General features: G+C 35.9%; 1 protein-coding gene across 8 annotated transcripts in view; it reads right to left on the bottom strand.

Moving 5' to 3' along the window:
- Positions 1 to 24,591, bottom strand: part of KHDRBS2 (KH RNA binding domain containing, signal transduction associated 2) — a 584,438-nt gene that overhangs the window by 304,984 nt on the left and 254,863 nt on the right. For all 8 annotated transcript variants that reach the window (XM_055136315.1, XM_055136314.1, XM_055136313.1 and 5 more), the window contains one exon: positions 13,644 to 13,790. In XM_055136315.1, the coding sequence (XP_054992290.1) occupies positions 13,644 to 13,790 (147 nt within the window). The remainder of the gene's footprint in view (positions 1 to 13,643; positions 13,791 to 24,591) is intronic.

A 24,591-nucleotide genomic window follows, 5' to 3' on the forward strand; every position in this document is an offset into this window, starting at 1 on the left:
AGGAAGGAAGGAAGGAAGGAAGGAAGGAAGGAAGGAAGGAAGGAAGGAAGGAAGGAAGGAAGGAAGGAAGGAAGGAAGGAAGGAAGGTGGGAGGAAGGAAGGAAGGTGGGTGGGAGGAAGGAAGGAAGGTGGGAGGGAGGAAGGGAGGGAGGGGAAGAGAAAAAGAAACAGAGTAAGAGAGAAAGAAAAAGAAGGAAAGAGAGAAAGAAAGATAGAAAGAAAGAAAGAAAGAAAGAAAGAAAGAAAAGAAGAAAGAAAGAAAGAAAGAAAGAAAGAAAGAAAGAAGAAAGAAAGGAAGGAAGTAAGGAAGAAAGAAAGAAGGAAAGATAGAAAGAAAGAAAAAGAAAGAAAGAAAGAAAGAAAGAAAGAAAGAAAGAAGAAAGAAAGAAAGAAAGAAAGAAGGAAGGAAAGAAAGAAAGAGAGAGAGAGAGGGACGGAGGGAGGGAAGGAAGGAAGGATGGAGGGGTGGGAGGAAAGAAGGAAGGTGGGTGGGAGGAAGGAAGGAAGGTGGGAGGAGAGAGGGAGGAGAAAAAGAAACACAGTAAGAGAGAGAAAGAAAAAGAAGGAAAGTGAAAGAAAGAAAGAAAGAAAGAAAGAAAGAAAGAAAGAAAGAAAGAAGGAAGGAAGGAAGGAAGGAAGGAAGGAAGGAAGGAGAAGGAAGGAAGGAAGGAAGGAAGGAGAAAGAGAGAAAGAAAGAAAGAAAAGAAAAGAAAGAAAGAAAGAAAGAAAGAAAGAAAGAAAGAAAGAAAGAAAAGAAAGAAAGAAAGAAAGAAAGATAAGAAGGAAGGAAGGAAGGAAGGAAGGAAGGAAGGAAGGAAGGAAGGAAGGAAGGAAGGAAGGAAGGAAGGAAGGAAGGAAGGAAGGAAGGAAGGAAGGATGGAAGAAATAAAGAAAGGGACAGAAAGGAAGGGAGAAAGAAAGGAAGAGAAAGAAAGAGAAGGAAGGAAGGAAGAAGGAAGGAAGGAAGGAAGGAAGGAAGGAAGGAAGGAAGGAAGGAAGGAAGGAAGGAAGGAAGGAAGGAAGGAAGGAAGAAAGGAAGGAAGGAATGAAGGAAGGAAGGAAGGAAGGAAATGACTTTTTTCTGATTTTTACAAGCTTTTTTTGGAAGGGTGATCTGGGGGTAGACTACACCAGGGATGTTGTCAAGGATCTCTCCTGGAGGGTCTCAGAAAACCATATGGGGTGGCTGGGATCAAACCCGGGCCCAAGGCATGCAAGGTACGAGAAGTACTTTCTGTGCTATAGCTCCAACTCCTAACCAATTATTTTTGAGGCCTGCCAGCTTCTACAGTTTTGGTCAATGAGGGCAAACTCTCAGGAGTACAAGAGCGGTTAGAGAAACTGCTCAGGAAATAAAACAGCTAGAAAAGACATACATGAAGCTCAGCAACAAAATATCAACAAGAAAAGCCTAAACCAATACAATTACAGAATTTCTAAAAGGAAAAAAAAAAGAGAAACAAAATATTTCCCAACTAGATCAAGGGAATGAAATGTGAGCATCAGCACTACTGAAACCTGAGTATGTGGCTCAAAGGATCTTGCTGAAGAGAGCTCTGGATACACAACAACAGGGTGCGAGGCATGACACTTTATGCGGGGGAAGGAAAGAAGAGATCTGGAATAGTTTCCACAAATAACAGGCATCACAAAATGTGACACAGGAAAATATGGAGGCAAAAAAAACGACAAGTGACAGGAAGAGAATTCCTTGAAAAGATTTCCTTTCATTCTATCAGGGAAGTAGTTCATGTAACACAATGAAAAGATGAAAAAGTTGTTTTTATGAATTGATAAGAAAACACAATTCTGGGAATATCCTGGAAAAATTCCTGATAATAATTCTAAAATAACTCACAGATTATATTTATGTACAATGTATATTTATGTATAGTAGTACACTACATCATATAATGATCATATAATGATCCTTTCTGTGACACATACATTTTATTGTTTATGTTGGGCCACACCTGGAAGTGCTCAGGGCTTATTTCTGGCTCCGTGCTCTGGAATCAATCTTGCTGGTAATCAGGGATCCATAGCAGTACTGGGGATTGAAAAAGGGCCATAGGTGAAGTGACCACAAGCAATGCCAACGCCTTACTTGCTGTACTATCTCTTCCCAGCTTGCAGGGTTTTTTTGTTTGTTTGCTTGCTTTTACAAGCACACCACATTTGTTCAGGGCTGATTATGACAATGGCCCTATGTTCAGGAGTTGTTTCCAGTGGTCCTCAGGGAATCTTACATGGTATAGGCAAGCATTTTAACCCCTATACTCTCTCATCTGACATTTCTACATATACTCCTTTGGTTAAATTTAAACTCCCAGAGATAAAGACAAAAGGAGCTCCACGCCAAGCTCTCCTGCAACAATGAAAGCAGAAAGATGGGAGCAGAACATCTATGGAGTTATGAAAAGATTATTTTAGAGGAAATTGTGGAAATGAGAGTCAAACCAAATAAACTGCCTAGATTACTGTGAAATTTTTCAGCTTGCCAACAACTATTCTGTTACCTTCAGAATCATTCTCAAAACTCTTTAATCACAAGAGGTCAGAGGAAGGAACAAGTGAGAGGAGGTCATTGAGACACCTCCTAACCCACCTCGCTCCCAAGTCATAAAGTTGTAGAGTGCAACCTTGATTGGACTTGAAAGTATAACGATAAAATGGAGCAAAAGCTATATTATTTGTTCAAGTTGTTAGCAATGAGATATGATCATAGATAACAAAAAATAAAAGTAATCCCTGTGTGTAAATTATTTGGTACAAACCATATAGCAAATCATCTGCAAGGCATTTTATGGGTTAATTTTAATTTCACTCTTGTATATCTGATGTAGAAAGCCGACAGAACATAGAACAACAATAACAACAATGGGGAAAATTTATAGCTCTCCAAGCCTTCCTCAGAAAGGAAGAAAGGGCCTATATAGATAGCTTGACTTCGCAGCTCAAGATCTTAGAAGAGGACCAGCAAAAGGAACCCAAACCAGATCGAAGGAAAGAAATAATAAAACTTAGAGCAGAAATTAACGATATGGAAACCCGAAAAACAATCCGTAAGATCAATGAAACAAAGAGCTGGTTCTTCGAGAAAATAAATAAGATTGATAAACCGCTAGCAAGACTCACAAAGAAAGAAAAAGAGAAAACCCTAATAAACAGAATCAGAAATGAAAAGGGGGACATCACAACAGAAACCAAGGAGATTCAAAGGATCATCAGAGACTACTTTGAAAGTCTGTATGCCACGAAGCAAGAGAACCTAAAAGAAATGGACGAATTCCTTGACTCCTACAATCTCCCAAGACTGAGCCAAGAAGACGTGAAATACCTCAATAGGCCCATAAATATCAAGGAAATCGAAACTGTAATCAAAAGTCTCCCCAAAAACAAAAGCCCAGGTCCAGATGGATTCACTGGTGAATTCTTCCAAACATTTAAAGAAGACTTGCTGCCAGTTCTCCACAAGCTTTTCCAGGAAATTGAAAAGACAGGAACCCTTCCGAACAGTTTCTACGAGGCACATATCTCCCTAATACCAAAAGCAAACAAAGACACCACTAACAAAGAAAACTATAGACCAATATCCTTGATGAACACCGATGCAAAGATCCTCAACAAAATACTAGCAAATAGAATCCAACAGCTCATCAAAAAGATCATACACCATGACCAAGTGGGATTCATCCCGGGGATGCAAGGATGGTTTAACATTCGGAAATCAATCAACATAATCCATCACATCAACAAAAGTAAAGATAAAAACCATATGATCATATCAATAGATGCAGAGAAAGCATTTGACAAGATCCAGCACCCATTCATGATAAAAACTCTCACCAAAATGGGTTTTGGAGGAACTTTTCTCAAGATAGTCAAAGCCACCTACCACGAACCTAGGGCAAGCATTATCATCAATGGAGAAAAACTAAGGGCTTTTCCTCTAAGATCGGGGACAAGACAAGGATGCCCACTCTCACCACTTCTCTTTAATATAGTATTGGAAGTATTAGCAATAGCCATCAGGCAAGAAAAAGATATTAAGGGGATTCAGATCGGAAAGGAAGAAATCAAGCTCTCACTATTCGCAGACGATATGATACTATACCTAGAGAAACCTAAAAGCTCTAGTAAGAAACTCTTAGAAACAATTGACCTATACAGTAAAGTCGCAGGCTATAAAATCAATACCCAAAAGTCCATGGCCTTCCTATATGCAAACAATGAGACAGAGGAAAGGGACATGAAAAAAGCAATCCCATTCAAAATTGTGCCCCAGAAAATCAAATATCTTGGAATCAGCTTAACTAAAGAAGTAAAGGACCTCTACAAAGAAAACTATATAACTCTACTCCATGAAATCAAAGAGGACATGAGGAAATGGAAACATATCCCCTGCTCATGGATAGGGAGAATAAACATTGTCAAAATGGCAATACTCCCAAAAGCATTATACAGATTTAACGCGATCCCTATGGGGATACCCATGGCAATCTTCAAAGAAGCGGAGCAAGCAATCCTGAAATTTATATGGAACAATAAACGCCCACGGATAGCTAAAACAATTCTTGGGAAAAAGATGATGGGAGGCATTACCCTCCCCAACCTTAAACTCTACTACAAAGCAGTAACAATTAAAACAGCATGGTACTGGAACAAAGGCAGAGCTGCAGACCAATGGAACAGGGTGGAATATCCCCACACACAACCTCAAATGTATGATCACCTAATCTTTGATAAAGGAGCAAGAGATGTGAAGTGGAGCAAGGAAAGTCTCTTTAACAAATGGTGCTGGCACAACTGGACAATCACATGCAAAAAAATGGGCTTAGAACTCGACCTGACACCATGCACAAAAGTCAGATCAAAATGGATTAAAGACCTCAACATCAGACCACAAACCATAAGGTACATTGAAGACAAGGTCGGCAAAACCCTCCAGGATATTGAAGATAAAGGTATCTTCAAAGATGACACGGAACTAAGCAATCTAGTAAAAACAGAGATCAACAAATGGGACTACATTAAACTAAAAAGCTTCTGCACCGCAAAAGATACGGTGACCAGAATACAAAGACTATCTACAGAATGGGAAAGGATATTTACACAATACCCATCAGATAAGGGGTTGATATCAAGGGTATATAAAGCACTGGTTGAACTCTACAAGAAGAAAACATCCAACCCCATCAAAAAATGGGGCGAAGAAATGAACAGAAACTTTACCAAGGAAGAGATACGAATGGCCAAAAAGCACATGAAAAAGTGCTCTACATCACTAGTCGTCAGAGAGATGCAGATCAAAACAACCATGAGATACCACCTCACACCACAGAGACTAGCACACATCCAAAAGAACAAAAGCAACCGCTGTTGGAGAGGATGTGGGGAGAAAGGGACCCTTCTACACTGCTGGTGGGAATGCCGGCTAGTTCAGCCCTTTTGGAAAACAGTATGGACGATTCTCAAAAAACTAGAGTTTGAGCTCCCATTTGACCCAGCAATACCACTGCTGGGAATATATCCCAGAAAAGCCAAAAAGTATAGTCGAAGTGACATATGCACTTATATGTTCACCGCAGCACTGTTTACAATAGCCAGAATCTGGAAAAAACCCGAGTGCCCTAGAACAGATGACTGGTTGAAGAAACTCTGGTACATCTATACAATGGAATACTATGCAGCTGTTAGAAAAAATGAGGTCATGACGTTTGCATATAAGTGGATCAACATGGAAAGTATCATGCTAAGTGAAATGAGTCAGAAAGAGAGAGACAGACATAGAAAGATTGCACTCATCTGTGGAATATAGAATAATAGACTATAAGACTAACGCCCAAGAATAGTAGAAATAAGTACCAGGAGATTGTTTCCATGGCTTGGAGGCTGGTCTCTCATTCTGGGTAACTCAGGGAAGGGACCACCAATTAAAATGTGGTTGGAGGTCATGTGGGGGAAGGGTGAGGCGGGCGGAATACAGACTAGAGACTGAACACAATGGCCACTCAATACCTCTATTGCAAACCACAACACCTAATCAGAGAGAGAGAACAAAAGGGAATTCCCTGCCATAGTGGCAGGGTGGGGTGGGGGGAGTCGGGTCTGGGGAGGGGGGGGAGGGATGTTGGGTTTAAGGGTGGTGGAGAATGGGCACTGGTGAAGGGATGGGTTATTGAACTTTGTATGGGGGAAGCATGAGCATAAAGATGTATGGATCTGTAAATGTACCCTCACGATGACTCTCTAATTAAAAATAAACTAATAAAAAAAACAATAACAACAAAAGAAAGATTAAAATTAAAGTAGAAGAAAAAATGTCTTTTTAAAGAAAATGGATTCCTCTGTGTTTTCTGGATCTCTAGTTTAAATACAGCCTGGATGAATGAAACCATTCATTGTAATGGAACCATTTTCCATTACAATTTTCTAAAAAAGAACTCTTTAATAGTAAAATGAAATCAGCTAATCAAAAAAGGGCAATTGACAATAATTATGCATTATATCATATTCAGGTACAAAATTATGTGTCTAAAAATTAAGTCAATGACTCCAATACCAGTTGAAGAACACAATTGAGGAATACAAAACTATTAAAAATAATAAATTAAAAAATATGCTATTATTGATGTAAGTTGTTCTTGTTTCATTTTTATAAATTTTTCAGTATAAACTAGAATCCATGCTGTAGGTTATCAAAGCCTCAGTAAAGCTAATCAAAACACACTCTTCATCTGTTTCTTTTTCCATCTACAAACCCAATGCTACTTCTTTGACTTTTTCTCAGTTTCTACTCATATCTATGTGTTTATAGTTTTTCTTTGAAATTGATTTTTCTTACAGTAGAAATAGAAATTTATGCTGAATTAGTAATGTTTAGTTTACCATGGGTCTGCATTCTACTTACTTACTATCCAGTCTGGTTAACATGTCAAACCATCAAATATTTCTTCATAGCCATTCACTGTGGTCTCAACTGCAACCCTCACGTATTTATCCTTACTGTTTATCATTTAAATCTAGAGAAAAAATGGTACTTTCATTCTATCAGGGAAGTAGTTCATGTAACACAAATTCCTAGAAGAATTACTGGCATATGTTTAATGCTCTGACATAATTATTGAGTTGAATGAAAAGAAACCTTTTCCTTTACATTAATTAGTATCATTATTTGTGCTAAAATTATTTACTGCTTCAAATTAAATACTTCATTTAACAAAATCTGGTTATTGGACTGTTATGTCTTGATTCATATCTTTGGTACCAAATTATTCTGCAATCATGACTCATTTCAAGTTACTTACATCTATGAAAATATTTGCCTGTCACTGCTGACATATGCATATTAATTTTCTATGTAGATATATAGGATTGACAGTCAATAAATATTCTAAATATTATATAAAATTTCTTATTGATACTCTGTGAGTTTCCTTATACCAGAAACTGATAAGATTAACAGGTGAGATTTTTATTTTAAAATGTATATCATAGGAACTACCAATCTTGAATAACACAAGTAATATTTCAGAATTTTTTATATTAATGGTTATATATGAAACAGGTCCAGAGAAAATGTTCAGAGGTTTGAAGTGCATTTCTGTAAGTGGAGGCTCCAAGTTTGATTTCTAGAACTGCACAGTCCTCTGAGTACTATTGGATGAACCCTCCTTAATGAACTCAAACACCCTGGTTCTGGGGTCCCTAAGTAAAATTAAGAGCTCCTCTAAAAAGACTACATATAAAATGACACAAGTAATTCTTCTGATTGTAATGACAGTTAATGAGGAAGAATTGAAAGAATATATGTCTCACCAAGATAACATTAAGCTGCTGATAAAAACAGGAGGATGACTCTAGGCATCTAAAAAGCAATAAAAGCTGCTTAAAAAAAAGTGGCCTTGGAGAACTCAGGGCTAGAGTATTAAAGAAGGCAAGAAATAATTCATAATGAACTATAGAAATTATATGATAATTTCTTGGATTCAAAAGTGGTAACTTGATTAACTGTACTAGCAAGGAGTAAACAATCAATTGTGCTAGCATTTATCGAAAACAATCTGCTTCTTTCATTTTTCTTTTAGATTATGGCAATTACAGCAATGGTAAAGTGGTTTTCAGTGGGATTTGTAGTAATAGCAATAATAAAGTACATTTGAAAATTAATACTGTAATTAATTACACTACATAGATCTTAGGAATAGGCAAAAATTTTACTTAATTCACAGGCACATATTATCTATTGCAATTTATCACATAAAGTGAATACTCAATATTAAATTCATCCCTAAACTAGAAGAATAGTGATTGACAAGCAAGGGATGATAATTACAAAAAAAGGGGACAAGAATATAGCACAGGGTTTAAGATGCATGTGGCTGACACGGGTTTGATTCCTGGCATTGCATATGGTACACCAGGAATGAAGAATGAGCTTTAAGCAAAGGCAAGGAGTGAGACCTGAAAAATGTATAGTGTGGCCTCAAAACCAAATTTAATAATAATAATTACAAAAACATGTATGGCTTTAGGCTCAGTGTGGAAGCTGCCACATTGTTAGAATATGACTAATTATCTGAAAGAAAATGAAACTAGTTGTAAATGATAGGATTTCAAGGAAGCAGATCACATATTAATAATTATCACAACATATACATAGGCTATGAGTGGTGTTTTTTATATATGGCTGATTAGTTTTTTGTTTTACTACTGATGCTTCTTTTGCTAATAGGATATTTTTGATAAAATTCTGAAGCCATAACATCAAAATTCTTCTTCCATTTACACACTTAGCATTTATCAATGTTGCTGTTTTTTGTTTTTTTTTTTGTTTTTTTTTTGCTGGTGAATTTTCTTGATGTATCTTTTTTCCCATTTACAGAGCTGCATAAAAGGCTTTTGGCAAATTTTTGCATCTGATCCAAGTATAGTGTAAATTTGAGAGACATATTGGTTATCTTCTAGAACTACTTTATAAAACATTTCCAGTGCATGAAAGTCTAGATCTTCTTACATCTCCTCAGCTGAAAATACCCAGTTTTCTGTGATATGTTTCTCCTATTTACTTTCCTCTCTGATTATTATTACCAGTCAGTGTAATTTTCCCATTACAAAACTCGGGTGAGTCTTTGAAGAACAGAAGACAAGAATGTCATCCATTTGCTTTTACCATATAAAAAAGGTTTCATTTTTCCTTCATAGTCGGTTATTTCCTATATAGATTTCCAGTATCTCAAATTTGAAATAATGTAATATGCTCTAATAGCCCATGCATTGATCTAATACAGGGGAAAAAACTCGAATAATGCAGAGAGAGAGAGAGAGAGAGAAAGAGAGAGAGAGAGAGAGAGTGTGTGTGTGTGTGTGTGTGTGTGTGTGCGTGTGTTGCTTTGAACTGATTTAAAATCTTGAGTCATATTTTGATACCTGGAATACTACCAAAAATGACACAGACATATATAAAATGTTATATACGTACAGAAGTATAATGCATATTTTCTTTAAATGGCATAATATGAAGGGCTGGAGTGATAGTACTGTGGTAGGGCACTGACCTTGCACTTGGCCAGCCTGATTTGATATCTGGCTCCAATATGGTCTCCTCAATCTCCCAGGAGGTATCCCTGAGCACAGAGTGAGCACAGTGAGGAGTGATCCCTAAGCACTGCTAGGTATGAACCAACGCCCACCCTCCAAAAAAAGGGGGTACAATGTTTAATGTGTAATATACCACGTTGGAAAAGATTCTAAGTTTATGACAGGAAATGGTAGAAAGGAGCAATGCGATATTTTTTATAATAATCTCATTGTTTAATCTGACCTTACTCTAATTTCCTATTTATGTGGAAATCCCTCTTTCATCGTTTTTAATGAAAGGTTATATAAACCCATTAAGATTTTTGCTGAATACTTCATAAATTCTAATTATGAGAAAATGTATTATGTTTTAATCAGAAAGTACTTATAAAGCATTAGTAAAACTTAACTAATTGAGTCAGTCAACTTAAGAAAATGAAACTCATTACTTTGAGGTAAACTGCTAATTAGGGACATAAAGGGAAGTCGTATTAAGTGATACTGGGGGTGACACTAACCGTGATGAAAATATTAGCCATTACACATGGCATACCTTGAAAAATTACTTGGCAGTGTTGTCTGAACTATGAATAACAATAAAATATAAAATATAGTAATTACAGTATTTGTTTACTCTTCTACAGTTTATAAGGGATACTCATATCAATGAAACATTACTGAACTTGAGTATTTTAGATCCCTTTGATTTGTCAAAATTTAATACTACTTACCTGTTTGGAAGATATGTTAGCAAGCATGAATAAATGAATTAGTCTAAAGTACTGTCAAACTCTGATGTTTCTTTGACATGTACTTCTATTGATTTTTGCTAAGTAGTGATTAGATAAAGGCAAGAATTATGAGAATTTTTCCTACAAAACAAATATTCTTTTGTCTTTAAAAATTCATCTGGAGTGCCAAAACCATTCTTGTTTTCCATCTTACTAATAGCAAGAAGGCATTCAATGAGGAGTTATATGCTCCAAAGTAGGCAGTCTTAGAGGGTTACAACATCTGGACTTAGGAAGTTAGGCCTATGTTCTCAAAGCTAGAGCAAGAGAAGAAAGGTGACAGTTCTAAGCACAGAAAGACTTCATTTTTTAAAGGAAGTGCATGTATGTCAAACGCACATGTTCTAATCTACATTAGATATCTTTGCATTTCTAGCATTATGATTACTGTTTATAATTCCTCAAATATGATGTCTCTTAATCTCCAAATACAGTCACTTATGTGGATTTTAGGATAAAAAGTCAAAAGAAATTAAGATCATCAAATTTCATATAATAAAAATATTGGTTCATTTCCTCTTTCTGAACCTGGTGAAGATGAAAGAAAACATTACTTGGTGATGAAACAAGCAAAGGCATATGTAAAAATTTTATCAAAAATGATTTTCACTGCAAAATTGTCAATCCAATGTTAAGATGCATCAAAATATGTGTTTTATAAGAGTAATATTGCATTATAAAAGCTACAGATGTGTCATTGAAAAATAAGCATATGTATATATTATATTGAGTTTAAAAATAAAAGCTCAGTTCAAAGTCTTAATAATTCATTCATTTATTAACCCTTAGAAAAGTATTAATTTCATCTATATATTTGGATTAAATCAATATCGCAACTTAAATCAGAGATTAGATAATAGTCCCTGCCTTCCAAACAGCAGTATTTTAATAAAAAAAATGAACAAATAACTAAATATATACAAAATATAACTGGAAGTGCTAAGAGCTATGAAGAAAATATTCAAGTGAATAGGGTTAGGAAATAATTAGACAATCAATTGCAAAGTTGCAAGAATAGGGTGTTTAGTATTATTAGAAAGAAATGTAATAGTATTGCAGAAATGTAAGGTGGACACTTCAGATTGTCTGTGACCACATGGGGGAGAACTTCCTGCAGAGATAACACTGAAATAAGGCCAGAATGAGAGATAGCCATGTTGAAATTTTGGAGAATTTTCACAAGCCCCAAGCAAGTAGTAAGCTGTGTGTTAGGATAAACTGAAGGTTAGCATGTCAGTAGCAGAGAGGGAGAGACAGAAACAAAATCTTAAAGACAGGGGAGAACAGGTTACACTGGGTCAAAATAAGGTTTTCTATCGTTATCTAGAGGGAATGAGGGGAAGCAGCCAGGAAAGGAGAGAGAGAAACCTTGTAAGCCATATACTATTCCCCAAAACTGACTCAGAAAATTATTTCCCTCTCCTCCAAATCATTCCTGACTCCTGCCATTCTGTCACTCCTTCAGTTACACAGTTAAACAAACACCGCACCAGGTTTGATGATGAATGACCAAACAAGATAAATGCTGCTAGCCCTGCACGCATAAATATACAGTCCATATATCTGTAATATCTGTACATATAGACACACATGTATGTATATCTATGTATCTATCTATATAAATTGATTAAAAGTATCATGATTTTCTAGTATAGAATATAAATACAGGCTCATATAAAAGCAGTTTATATAGCCTACAGGCTAGATTCAATATACATGTAGTAATTTCATCATAAAGTTATCTCTACAAAGTCATTCTAATATATACTATAAACCATTAAAATACCCACTTATATTGTGCTTTTCTACATCATTTCATGTGCAATAATCCCATTTAATATTCAAAATAAATGTAAGAAAGGTCAATCATAATGATCTTTCCATTAGGAAGAATAAGATCAAACTCTAATTATTGAAATGACCTGTCTAAAGTCAGGAAGTATGTCAGCAATCTAGAGTTCTAGTCTTTTCTCTAACATCAATTATCACGAAATATTGGGTCTAAGCTAAACACTGAAATAACTTACTCTAAAGCAGTAGTTATTGAACTCATAGGTGAAAGCAAGAGAAGATAGCAATCTCATTCCTGGAAAACATGAGATCCATTTAAGTAGGTGTTTAGATGAAACTATAATAAATTGTGCAGATGTTGTTGTGTGCGTATGAATTAGGAAATTACTAATTATTTATGAGTAACTGCTATCTAATTATTCTATAACCAGTTTTAACACAATTATTTTAATTAGTCATATACTTTAGGGGAGTATATTTTGATGCTTCTACATTACATGACTTTCTCCCCATCCTCAAAACTATTATCAATAAATTTTCCATTTCTTCTGAATCTGCTGATTAGTTTAGAAATTAAAGTTTTTCAAAAAATTTCATATTATCACAGCTCACTTCCTTTTATTTTCTCTCCTTACCCTCCTCCCCTCTCACCATCCATCTCTAACCCCTGCCAAAACCTTCTACTCAGGCACTTCAGAAAAGTTTACTCAGCATTCTCTTCTAATTATATTATTCCCAGATCGAATTCTAATGCCAAGATTTCTATTTGAATGACCTCTTCCTTGAATGCGAAATTGCCAACCTTTAGAAAAGTTTCATTCACTTAACCTTTCCTCTATTAGAAAATCAGCAGAGAATTCTATTCACTCTGCAATTCTGAATTCAGTTCCTTACTAAAAAAAAAAAACATTTTTGGTTGTGCTCATTATAATATTGTTTTTTGTTTTTTTATGATGTCCACAAATGTCCAAATTATTAATATTAGTAATATTATATTACATTTTAAAATAACACTGGGCATATTATCACATGAATATGTTTGACATTCTCAAGAAATAAAAATATGTTATTAAAATACTAGATATTTAATCTCTTCCCTTTCCCATTAAACATGTAAATGCATTCTGTTCATTGAAATTTGTCAACAATGTGTCAACTACAAAGTGATTAAAATATAAAAGAATATAATTTTAATTGTGTATTTGCATTTATCTGTTAATATTTCTAATCTTCATTGCATGAACTGTTTCATGGAATGTAATACACTGAAGACAAATACTATTGTCAAAGCATTATAATGTGGCAGCATTCCCGGTACAATAATATTTTTGTATTATTTTATTTTACCTTCACATTAACTCTACAGATAATTAGTTCACAATGTGAGTTTTCTTCAAGAATGTCAGTAAATATTAAAGGCACATTTGAAAAAACAGAAACTGATGAAAAATATCTTTCTAAAATGGGAAAATCACTTACGGGAACGAGGAATTTTTTAATTTCTTCCAGTGCATGACTCATACGTGAATAAGCTTCCCCAGGTGGAGCAAACACTTCAATTAATACATGAAGCTCATCACTCAAGTGGGCATATTTGGCTTCCCCACTCTTCCTTAGTTCTTCTTCCTGTGAAAACAGTTATTTTTAGAAATACAAATTCACTCATTTTGCATTGATTTAACTTTTACTGAAAATTTGACAAAAGGGTATAATCTAAGTGAATTTTCCCTAAGTAGAAACCCTTTGAGAAATAAAAATCTAGTACATGCCATTTATAGGTTTAAAAATCATTTTGAGAGTCTGATTGATTAGGGGGAAAAAAGTGTGGAATAAATCTCAGTTACACTGATTTTAATCAGCTAAATGAAGAGGATATTCCCCTGAAAATACAGAAAAGTTACAGAAATGCCATGAATTCTTTTACTAAACACCACTATGTCACTGAAGTGATTTTTGTGTGTGTGTGTGTGTGTGATTTTGAGTACTCTTTTGCAGATAACTCAAAGAATATCACTGTTCTTTAAGAAAATATAAATTTCTTAATTAGGGTAAAAATGAGCAAAATATATACAACTAAAACTTTTCTCCTACCCAATATTCCCACTGGCTCAGATTATTACCAAACCATAAGCTTACATTTGTGGTATAACTCTGGTAAATAAGAATATAATACAAATATGCCGGTTAAGAATTAATTATAGTTCCATTGATTCTGCATTAAACATATGCCCTGTTTAATCAACAACATATTTTTATTGAATCTGATTTTTATAGTACAGTGCTTCTATGATTATTAAAAACGGATTAATTCAACACAGGTGCAGAGCAAATCAGCATATGATACATATACTTTGTTCATTTCTGACAGATATTTTACACATATTATATTTAACTTCAAAATGACTTTGCACATTCTTTATGTACTTCAGCTCAGAAAAAGAAGCTTAAACAACTGAGCATTTTCAACAAAGTTGGGATCCAAATAAAAGTCCTATGGGCAAAACAAGATGCATTTTATAAGAGTTAAGGAAGAAACCAGTTATGTTTTACCTTTCCTAAGTGCCTCTCCAATAAAACACCAGTTGTGTTTGGGTAGAGGTTTTTTTTTTTTCCTTTTCTTGTTGGGCTAAATTTCAAAGGCTGTACATAAACAAGTAATTCTTAGGTTTACATGGACTAAATGGAAGAGTGATATGAATAGATCTTAACTAAATAATCAAAAGCAAACTTTCTATCAATTTCATAAGATGGCCACTGTATTACTAATTTAAAAAGGGTTTATCTGATTAAAAGCCTTATCTTTCATGGCTGAAAGAACCATAAAATTAAGGCAGCATTCCTGCTCTCCTGCCTACTCCTACCTTTCTACAAGCAATTTCCTCCAATCTGTGTATGTTCCCTCACTTGCCCAAGCACACTCTCAAACTCCAAGAACTCGTGCTTAAGAGGGTTTTATCTACTGTGCAGTTCTCAGCCAGGAAGGAGAACTAAAATCCGACCAACGTAATTAACTTACACACATACATGGGCTGTAGTAAATATGTATTTCACCTGCAGCCTCCTGCTAGCTGTTGTTGATAAGCAATTGTCGATTCAGAGTCATCTTCGTTTGTATATTGCCATGGGTTAGTAAATGATTTTCTAATACTTATCTTTCTCAACATTTCCTTAGCTTATTTCCAGCTGAATATTAATGTTTACTTGCTTTCCAAATTTTATAAGGTCTGTGTACTAAAAATTAAGCACTTAAAGAAATTGTAACTCTGATAGTTCAGATATAGGAGGACCAGAGAGCTAGTACAGCAGGTAAGGCACTTGCCTTTCATATGTCTGACCCAGGTTCAGTTCCCACCACCACATATGGCACCTGAACCTCACCAGGAGTGATACCTGAATACAAAACTAGGAACCCCTGACCAATGTTGGGTGTGGCTCCAAACAATGCCCCACCCAAGTATACAAAATGAATGTGAATATATCTGCAATTTGTCCAACAGACTAATATTGATAATAATCATTTAAAGCTCATATGTCAACCTCACCCTCCCCCACTTAAATAAGCAGGTGAGAAAACAGGTCCTTAGACTAAAGAATTTTCTAAACAGAGGTTAATAAAAAATTGGTGATAGTAAGTAGAACTGGAGCGAGAGTACAGCAGGTAGGGTGTTCGCCTTGCAAGCGACTGACTGGGGTTCAATCCCTGGCATCCCATAAGGTCCTCCAGCAATGCCAGGAGTGTTTCCTGAGGGCAGAGCCAGCGGTAACCCGGGAGGGGAGGGGAGGAGGGGAGGGGAGGAGGGGAGGGGAGAGAAGGGGAGGAGAGAGGACAGGAGAGGAGAAGGGAGGGAGGGAAGAGGAGAGGAGATGAGAGGAGAGGAGAGGAGAGGAGAGGAGAGGAGAGGAGAGGAGGGGAGGGGAGGGGAGGGGAGGGGAGGGGAGCGGAGGGGAGGGGAGAGGAAGGGAGGGGAGAGGGGAAGGGAGGGGAGGGGAGAGGATCTGAACCAGGTGATACAAGTGATGACACTGCTGAAAATTTCAAAAATGGAAATTTATTTAAAATGGAAAAAATTGGGAACCTACTAAAATTATTTTCAGAATGAGACTTTGTGTATTAAATGGTGGTATATAGTTAAGAGCACATATTATATTTAGGGGTACTTGATACAGGGAAATTTCTCAATACTTAGTTTTAGTTTCTCTGCCCAATTAAGAACACTAAAATCACAGGGTTTTTGAGTTATGAGAAAACTGAACATGCATTCATGAATATTCAATTAATAAAATGTTCATAATAATTATTATTAATATCAATATTAAATTATTGTTTGCCATATAATATTGACTAAATTATATATTATTATACATTGAATTTATTAAATGTATTAATATCTGCACAATTATAATAAACCAGTATTAGCTATAGTCTCATAAAGTACTTTAAAGATAACCTTTGGCTGTTTGACTTCAGACCAAGTGCGTGAGACATGAGCATGTTGATCTCTTTAACTCTCAAGTGAAGTCTAAGCTGTAGTTAGAGGAAGTGGCCCTCTCTATGCTCAATGATTCAGATTCTTCCTCTCTTAATGCAAAAGATCCCACATGTGTTAATAAAGGAGGCAGTCCAAGATCACTTCTGAATTCCACTCTCTGTAAGGAGAAGATAAAAGGTAGCCAACAAAAATACCGTCTTCATGGACACACATCAGAGGTTGCATTCATCGAGAGAAGATCCCTCCTTCAGTCATCCACTTTCCATTCAATCCCAACCCCACCTTGGGAAACTCCAAGAGTCAGAGTCGGAGAGTTTGTTTTGTTTGGCCATTCCCTGAGCTTGTTTGCTTTCTTTACATACCAAATGAGTAAGTTCACTTGATATTTGTCTTCTTTTTATGCTACTTGTCATGATCACTATGGATCTAGGTTGCAGCAAACTGTAGGGTGTCATTACTACTAATAGCATTGGTAGTAATGAAATTTATTGGTGTGAATATATTTATATGTGTACGTGTGTATGTGTATTCCTCATTTTTTATTCACTTACTTTCATTATTTATCCTTATATAGAACTACTAGTGTAATATAAAATTGATTCTACACTTGACCTTAGCCAAAAGACCAAGAAGCAATAAAATACAATTGATTGTAAATAACATCCCATTTGACTTTAATAGATATCTAAATAAGAATAGATAACACCGTTCAATGTATTGGTTATGAATAGGTTGAACAAACCTAAGATGAAATATAATATACAGCAGCTTCTATCAGTTATTCTGGAGAAAAAAAAAGAACTAAGATCTAAATTGAATTGCATAAGCACATTTAATTGGTTTTGAAGGAAATATTCTCATGGGAATTACCAGCTCATACCACCAAAGGATATTTCTTATTTGGCAGTAACATATCTCTGAGTCAAAACTTTATTTAAGGGCTGATATCCGATAGCACAGAGGGTAGGGTGTTTGCCTTGGACGAGGCAAACCTGGGTTCGATTCCCAGTAACCCATATGGTCCCCCGAGCATTGCAACCAGTAATTCCTGAGTGCAATCCAGGAATAATTCCTGTGCATTTCCGGGTGTGACCAAAAAAGCAAAAACCAAAAAAACAAACAACACAAAATCTTTAAGTCACATGTTTCTATTGCATCTTCTGGGGTATGCCCCACACAGAGTTCAGGTTCCACTCCTGTTGATAGCTCGCAAACAGGTTGGTGCCATGGACCAGGTATTTGGTAATATCAGGACTCTGGTGCCCAGGATTACTACAGCAATGCCAGCAGGATTTGAGGGCTACTAGGGGAACACCAGACCATGCTTTAGGAGGTCACTGGTACTGGGGTCAGGTGTAGGGAAGTAAGCACCCGCCCCTATATATTCTCCCAAGTTTATGCTATGGATTCCTTTCCTACCACAATGCACTTTAATCGCCTTTTAATTGATTTTTCCAATTTTTACTTTTATTTTTTTTCCAATTTTTACTTTTAAAACCATGACTTGGTAATACTGTTTATGATAGTTTTATACATTCGACATTTGTTGTTCCAAATCTACATCCAAGACAAAAAAATGTACTTGTTTTGATCTCTTCATCAATGTCCCAGAGATCCCTTCTGTATCATCCTGCCCTACCAGGTTTAATCAGTTCTGTAAATCAGAGCTCCATATTCTGCCAACTTTGTCAATTTGTTGCTCTCTATTTCTCTATATCCTTCACATAACAGAGATCATTCTGTATCTGTCCTTATGACTGCCTTCACTCAGCCCGATCTTATTTCATTCATGTAGCATCAAGATGCATTTCATCTTTCCTTATAGCTAAGTAGTACTCCTTTGTGCATACATAAGCCACAAATATGATACACAGTCCAATGGTCTTGGGCAATACTAGATCTTGGCCTCTTTGAATAGTGATGTAATAAGCATAAGTGCACCACACTTTTTGAAATAACACTTTGGGGACACTGCGATAAATGCCAAGAATTGGAATTTCTGTGTTGTATGGTCCCCCACAGAACACCGTAAGCTAAAAATCTTAGTTATCTGGAGTGTCCATGTTGTTTAAAGAAGCGGATGAACCTGAACCTATCAACATACCAGTAACAGTGAATAATGGTGCCTTTTTTCCCATACACATGACAGAATTGATCATTTTTGTCCTGTTTAATGTTTGCTAATCTCATTGGTATGAGAAAATCACATTGTTTTAATTTACATTAACTTGATAAGAGATACAGAGCTTTTTTTTTTTTAGTCAACCAAATTTTTATAAATATGCCTTCTTTAAGGACGGGTATATTCATCTCTTCTAAGCATTTTATGTAGTTATTTAGGTTTTTTGATGATAAATTTTGCATGTGTTCTATTGCTTCTTTTATGAAATAGCTGAAAATCATTTCTCTACATTATTATCTAATTATATCTAAACAACTGCATTTGAAAATAGATTATTTTATTCTCCTTCTATTGCTTTTGAGGGAAATGAATCACTGGAAGAAAACTTCAGAGTTTCATAGACCACAATTTTAATACAATTAGAATTATAATCCAGTAATTACATATCAAAGGTTAAGGTATTCAGAACTATGGATCTGTAACTGATAGAAGAACTTTATGTAAGCAAACATTTAATTTATCCAGAATTCCCCACTGATAGCCTCTACCTCCTGGTACTGGTAGCCTCTGGCCAGCTCTGCCTGTTTCCGGCAATCTAGCACCAAGCAACACTAAGCAATTTAGAGAATTTTTTTTTTCTTTAGGGATCACTAAGAAAATGATGGCTGGAAGAATCAGACGGGATGGGAGATGCATGCCAAAAGTAGATAATAGACCAAACATGATGACCTCTCAGTGTCTCTGTTGCAAGCCATAATGCCCAAAAGTAGAGGGAGAGTATGGGGAATATTATCTGCCATGGAGGCAGGAGGAGGGTGCAGTTGGGGAGCATATACCGAGGATACTGGTGAAGGGAAATGTACACTGGTGGGGGGATAGGTGTTTGATCATTGTGTGATTGTAACCCAAACATGAAAGCTTGTAACTATCTCACAGTGATTCAATAATTTTTTTTTTAAAAAATAAGAGAATTCTAAAACAAGTATTAGGTTTTAATTCATTAAGCACGTCTTCAGCACATTTTATTTCTCCGTACCACAGGTTATTCCAATTTGTTAGTAACCCATCAGTGCTGGAAAGTGTTATTTTCAAGGTTATCTTTCATCTTCTTCTTACTTAAGACTTTCCTAAACAAACTAGTGATCTGGCATTGCACTGATTATACCAAATTATGTTTGACACAATCAGTTTCAAAGAAGATATTCACCCAATATTTTGAGGTTAATCTTAGATTCACTGGTGCAATTTCTCATGAATATTCACATCATCCCTAAAACAAATGTGTTCCATGAGGGTGATTATTTTTCCTCTGCACAAATTGTCCAATAATGGAAGGCAGGATGGTGAGGTTCTTCAGTATCGATTCAACTCTGGGAGTGAGATATCCAGGTGAGGTCTCACTGAAAATTTCATCATAATTCAAAGAAACTGAATTCCCTCAAGATGTATATAGGAAGAGTTTTTCCTCTTATGCTCCAATCCCACAGGCAATCATTTATTCTCTGGATTTGCCAGTTGCAATCTGAATATCCTGAAATATCCTTACTTTCAAGATAACTTATGTATGACACTGAGTTCACATAAGCTGTCAGAGGGACAGTTTAAAAAAAGGGTCACATTGACAATTTCATTACAGTTAACTAAAAATCATCATTTGACTAGTCACAAGTCCCTCCCTAACATAACATAATTTACCTTCTCTCTCAAAACCCTACCCCAGGTCTATACTTTTTCTATTTCTTTCCCCTGCTATCTGAAATTTTCTATATACTTTGAAATCACTTTATTACCTTTTAAACACAGAAATTCAGTTATAGAATTCTAATACAAAAACTTTTATGTACAACCCATTGTGGAGTACAGTAAAATAGGAGAGACATCAGATAATTTATCTTCTTATCCAAAAAGACAGAATGGCGACCAATATTTATCTTAAAAGAACACACACACGATCATACCAAAGGCAATGTTATATCTAGTAAAATTAAGTGTTCTATTTTCCAAATTAAGTAGTTATTGGAAAAAAATCAGAGTGTGTGATTGTTTATAATGTGACATAATTCATGTGTCTCTTTCTAATGCTACTCTTAATATTATTTAAGTTTGTCCATCTAAAGTTTCCTGAAAACACATACTATGAGTACAGAGAACACCTAGGAAATTGAGTTGATGACAGTCATTATTTTTGACACTTAATTTTTCATCTTGCAGAATTATAAATGGGTGATGTACTTTACTGTAATTTATTTATATGGGGGTTGTTTGTTAGTTGCTAATTAGAGGAGATATAGCCTTCAATTTCTTCAATTTAAGTACCTCACCAGGTTGACTAAACATTACTACCCCATAAAATACCTAAGCAAATGTTCAAGTAAAACTGATAGTTGAGCTTCACTTATTCTTTACCCAGGATTCTGCGAAATTTCTTTCCAAACTTGCTTATAGCTATTGTGTTAATTTTTCATGGTATTATACTTATTACTTATCTTTCACTGTTTACTAGGTTTATGATACTATAAATGCATACATCACATCACACTCACCACTAATATTTAGATACCATAAGCTCTTCCTTGACTGATCTACTCTAACCACATTTATAACTGCAACCTCTAAGCAGCGTAATCCTCTCTGTCTTCTCTGTGCCTACAATTTTGCTACCAGAGTTTGAACAGTGTGTGTGTGTGTATTCATGTGTGTGTGTCTGTGGTGTGCAAGTGTTAATAGTTCATTTACTCTTTTTATGTTTCACATGTAAGTGAAGCCATCTGCTCTCTTTCCCTTTCTGACATAGCTTGATGAGTATAATCACATCAAGTACCATCAGTGTTATCATAAAGAGACAATTTACTCTTATATACATGAGTAGTACATAATTTTTATATAGTTGACCAGTTTCCATTGTGTATCTACACAATTTCTTTATCCAATCATATGTTAATGAGCATTTAGGTTGTTTTCCAACCCCTAGCAATTGCCAATAAAGCTGTAATAAATATCAGGTACAAATATTTTTTCAAATTAGTGTTTTTAGATTCTTCAGAAAAATACCTAGGAGCATAATCTTATCTACTGTTATTTCTATTTTTAATTTTCTGTTGTAGATATCCATAACATTTTCCAAAGAAACTGTACCAACTTATTTTTCCTCTAATGTCAACATTTTATGTTTTAAAATTTGGGGCATGGGTGTAGTGATAATTCACTGTGTTTTTATTTGTACTGCTTCATAATAAGTGGCATCAAGCATTTTTCATGTGCTTGATGGCCATATGCATTTCTTTGAGAAATACCAATTCAGATCTCTCATACTTAAATATTAGGTAGTTAACTGGTACCAGAGAGATAGCAGAGAGGGCAACAACTATCTCACAGATGACCTAGTACCCCTTATGAGCCCATGGTACCCCATATGAACTCCTCCATGAGTTATCTGTGAGTCTAGTCCCAAAAGTAAGCCCTGAGTACCACCATGTGTGGCCCAAAATACCGGAAAAACTTAAGAAGTGTCTTGTTTTTGGGGGCCAGAGCAATAGCACATTGGGTAGGGTGTTTGCCTTGCACAAAGCCGACCCAGATTAGATTCCCAGCATCCCATATGGTCCCCTGAGCACTGCCAGGGATAATTCCTGAGTTCAGAGCCAGAAGTAACCCCTGTGAATCACCAGGTATGACCTCCACGCCCCCCCAAAAAAAGAAGTGTCTTGCTTTTGGTGACTTATTTCTATGAATTATTTACTTCATTGGATTTGGCCTTTTGTTCATATGAAGTGCAGCCATTTTCTTCCAACCCACACTGATATATACTTTTTTGGTTAATTTATGTTGCTATGATGAAATTTTTTTGAGTTTTAAGATTGTTTGTGTTTGGGAACCACATATGATCGCATCAATCAAACGCAGGTTGGCTGCATGCAAGATCAGACCCTTACCTTATCTTTTTGGCCCCCAACTCATAACTTTTTAAAAAATTCTGGAGCAAAAACATGTAGGTTAAGATATATTATAATACAGTCTCGGGCCAGGAATGGTGCCGGCTCGCACTCCGCCAAGATTCAACCCGGGTGGCCATGCCTTTGCACAGCCGCTTTGCTGCTGAAGGTCCAGGATCCAGAGCCAGCTATATTACTTGGAGTCCCAGCAAGTGCTTGCAGCCGTGTCTCCAGACTGTGAACGATGCTTTTGCCCCATGCTGGCTAAGGGGGAAAATATCCTTCTTCCTTGGTTTTTCTTCCCTCCGGGAGGAAGCAGTGTGGCATATGCCATATTATGGAACTTTTAAACAGGTATGAACTTGGTGGCTCGGGAAAAAAAAATTGTGTTTTGAACTTGAAACAGCAGGACGCTTGGGCAGTCTCGAGCCGGGGCCGGTGCCGGCTCACGCTTCACCGAGATTAGACCCGGGTGGCCATGCCTTTGCACACCCACTTTGCTGCTGAACGACCAGGATCTAGAGCCAGCTATATTACTTGGGGTTCCAGCAAGTACTTGCAGCCATGGCTCCAGATTGTGAACTAAGCTTTTGCTCCATGCTGCCCCAGGAAGGGAAATGATGCAATTTCCAAGTTAAATCTCCCTGGACTTAATTACTAAAATACAGAAATCCTAAACCTAGACTTTATCTCTCTTCATTCTCATCAGTGGAAAACTAATTATCAAATGTTTCCTTGTCAATAGGGTCGTATTCTTGGGGGATAAACTCCAACAAGAATAGTCAGTTCTGTGTTGAAACTCCAATATCAATAGTGAGTTTTGTGTTAAAATATGGAATGTAATCAAGATAAAGAGAAAAGGAAGTGAAATTTATCAGTTATGCAGGGGGGGGGTTCGGGGGTGGGGGGGTGAAAGGTATACTGGGATTTTTCTTTCTTTGGTTCTTTGTTTGTTTGTTTTAGGTGGTGGAATATGAGCACTGGTGAAAGGACGGGTGTTTGAGCATTGTATAACTGAGACATAAGCCTGAGAACTTTGTAACTTTCCACATGGTGTTTCAATAAAATAAAATAAGTTAAAAAAAGAAAGATATATTATAATACTTCATATGTAAGTTCTGCAGTAAATATCTTCACTTTATTTTTTCCACAAAGTATTTTTTAAATCTATTACAATAGTATCATTACAGTTTTCGATTTAACTTCATACATGTATCATCATCATAGATAGTCTGTTATGATTCTAGCTATTATTCATATTGCACTAGCATGTAACAGGGTACATCCAAAATAATTCATAAATTTATTTTAAGTGAAAATATTCTGCATTAGGTTAAGTAAAACTATAGGAAATTCTAATTCAAGAAACAATTGCAATACTTCTCATGAAGATATACTAGGAGAAAAAATAATTTGATTTTATATTTTGTGTAGCACTGACTTAATTTCAGCCACAAACCTTTGAGAAAGTCTATACGTTAGCCAAAGAATTAGTGTAATCCATAATATGTAAATAACAATAAATTTTAAAACAGAAATATTATGTTTTTATATATTCTATATACTTATATATTTTATATAGCTAAGAACAGAAGAGGAGTTTAGTTTATAAATTAAATGATTAGAGGTCGCCCCAAAAGCCTCCGTCCCTCTCCTCTCCGAGACAAGACGGAGACAAGACGAGATGTCCCAGCAAGCTACTGAGAGTGTCCCGCCTGCACAACAGAGACTGGCAAGCTACCCATGGCATATTCAATATGCCAAAAACAGTAACAACGATGGTCCTCATTCCTCTGACCCTGAAAGAACCCCCAATATGCCATCAGGCTACACTAGCATGCGACAGGGATGAATGGAGATGTTACTGGTGCCTGCTAGAGCAA

This window comes from Sorex araneus, chromosome 4 (assembly GCF_027595985.1).
Source record: "Sorex araneus isolate mSorAra2 chromosome 4, mSorAra2.pri, whole genome shotgun sequence".
NCBI classification, from domain to species: Eukaryota; Metazoa; Chordata; class Mammalia; order Eulipotyphla; family Soricidae; genus Sorex; species Sorex araneus.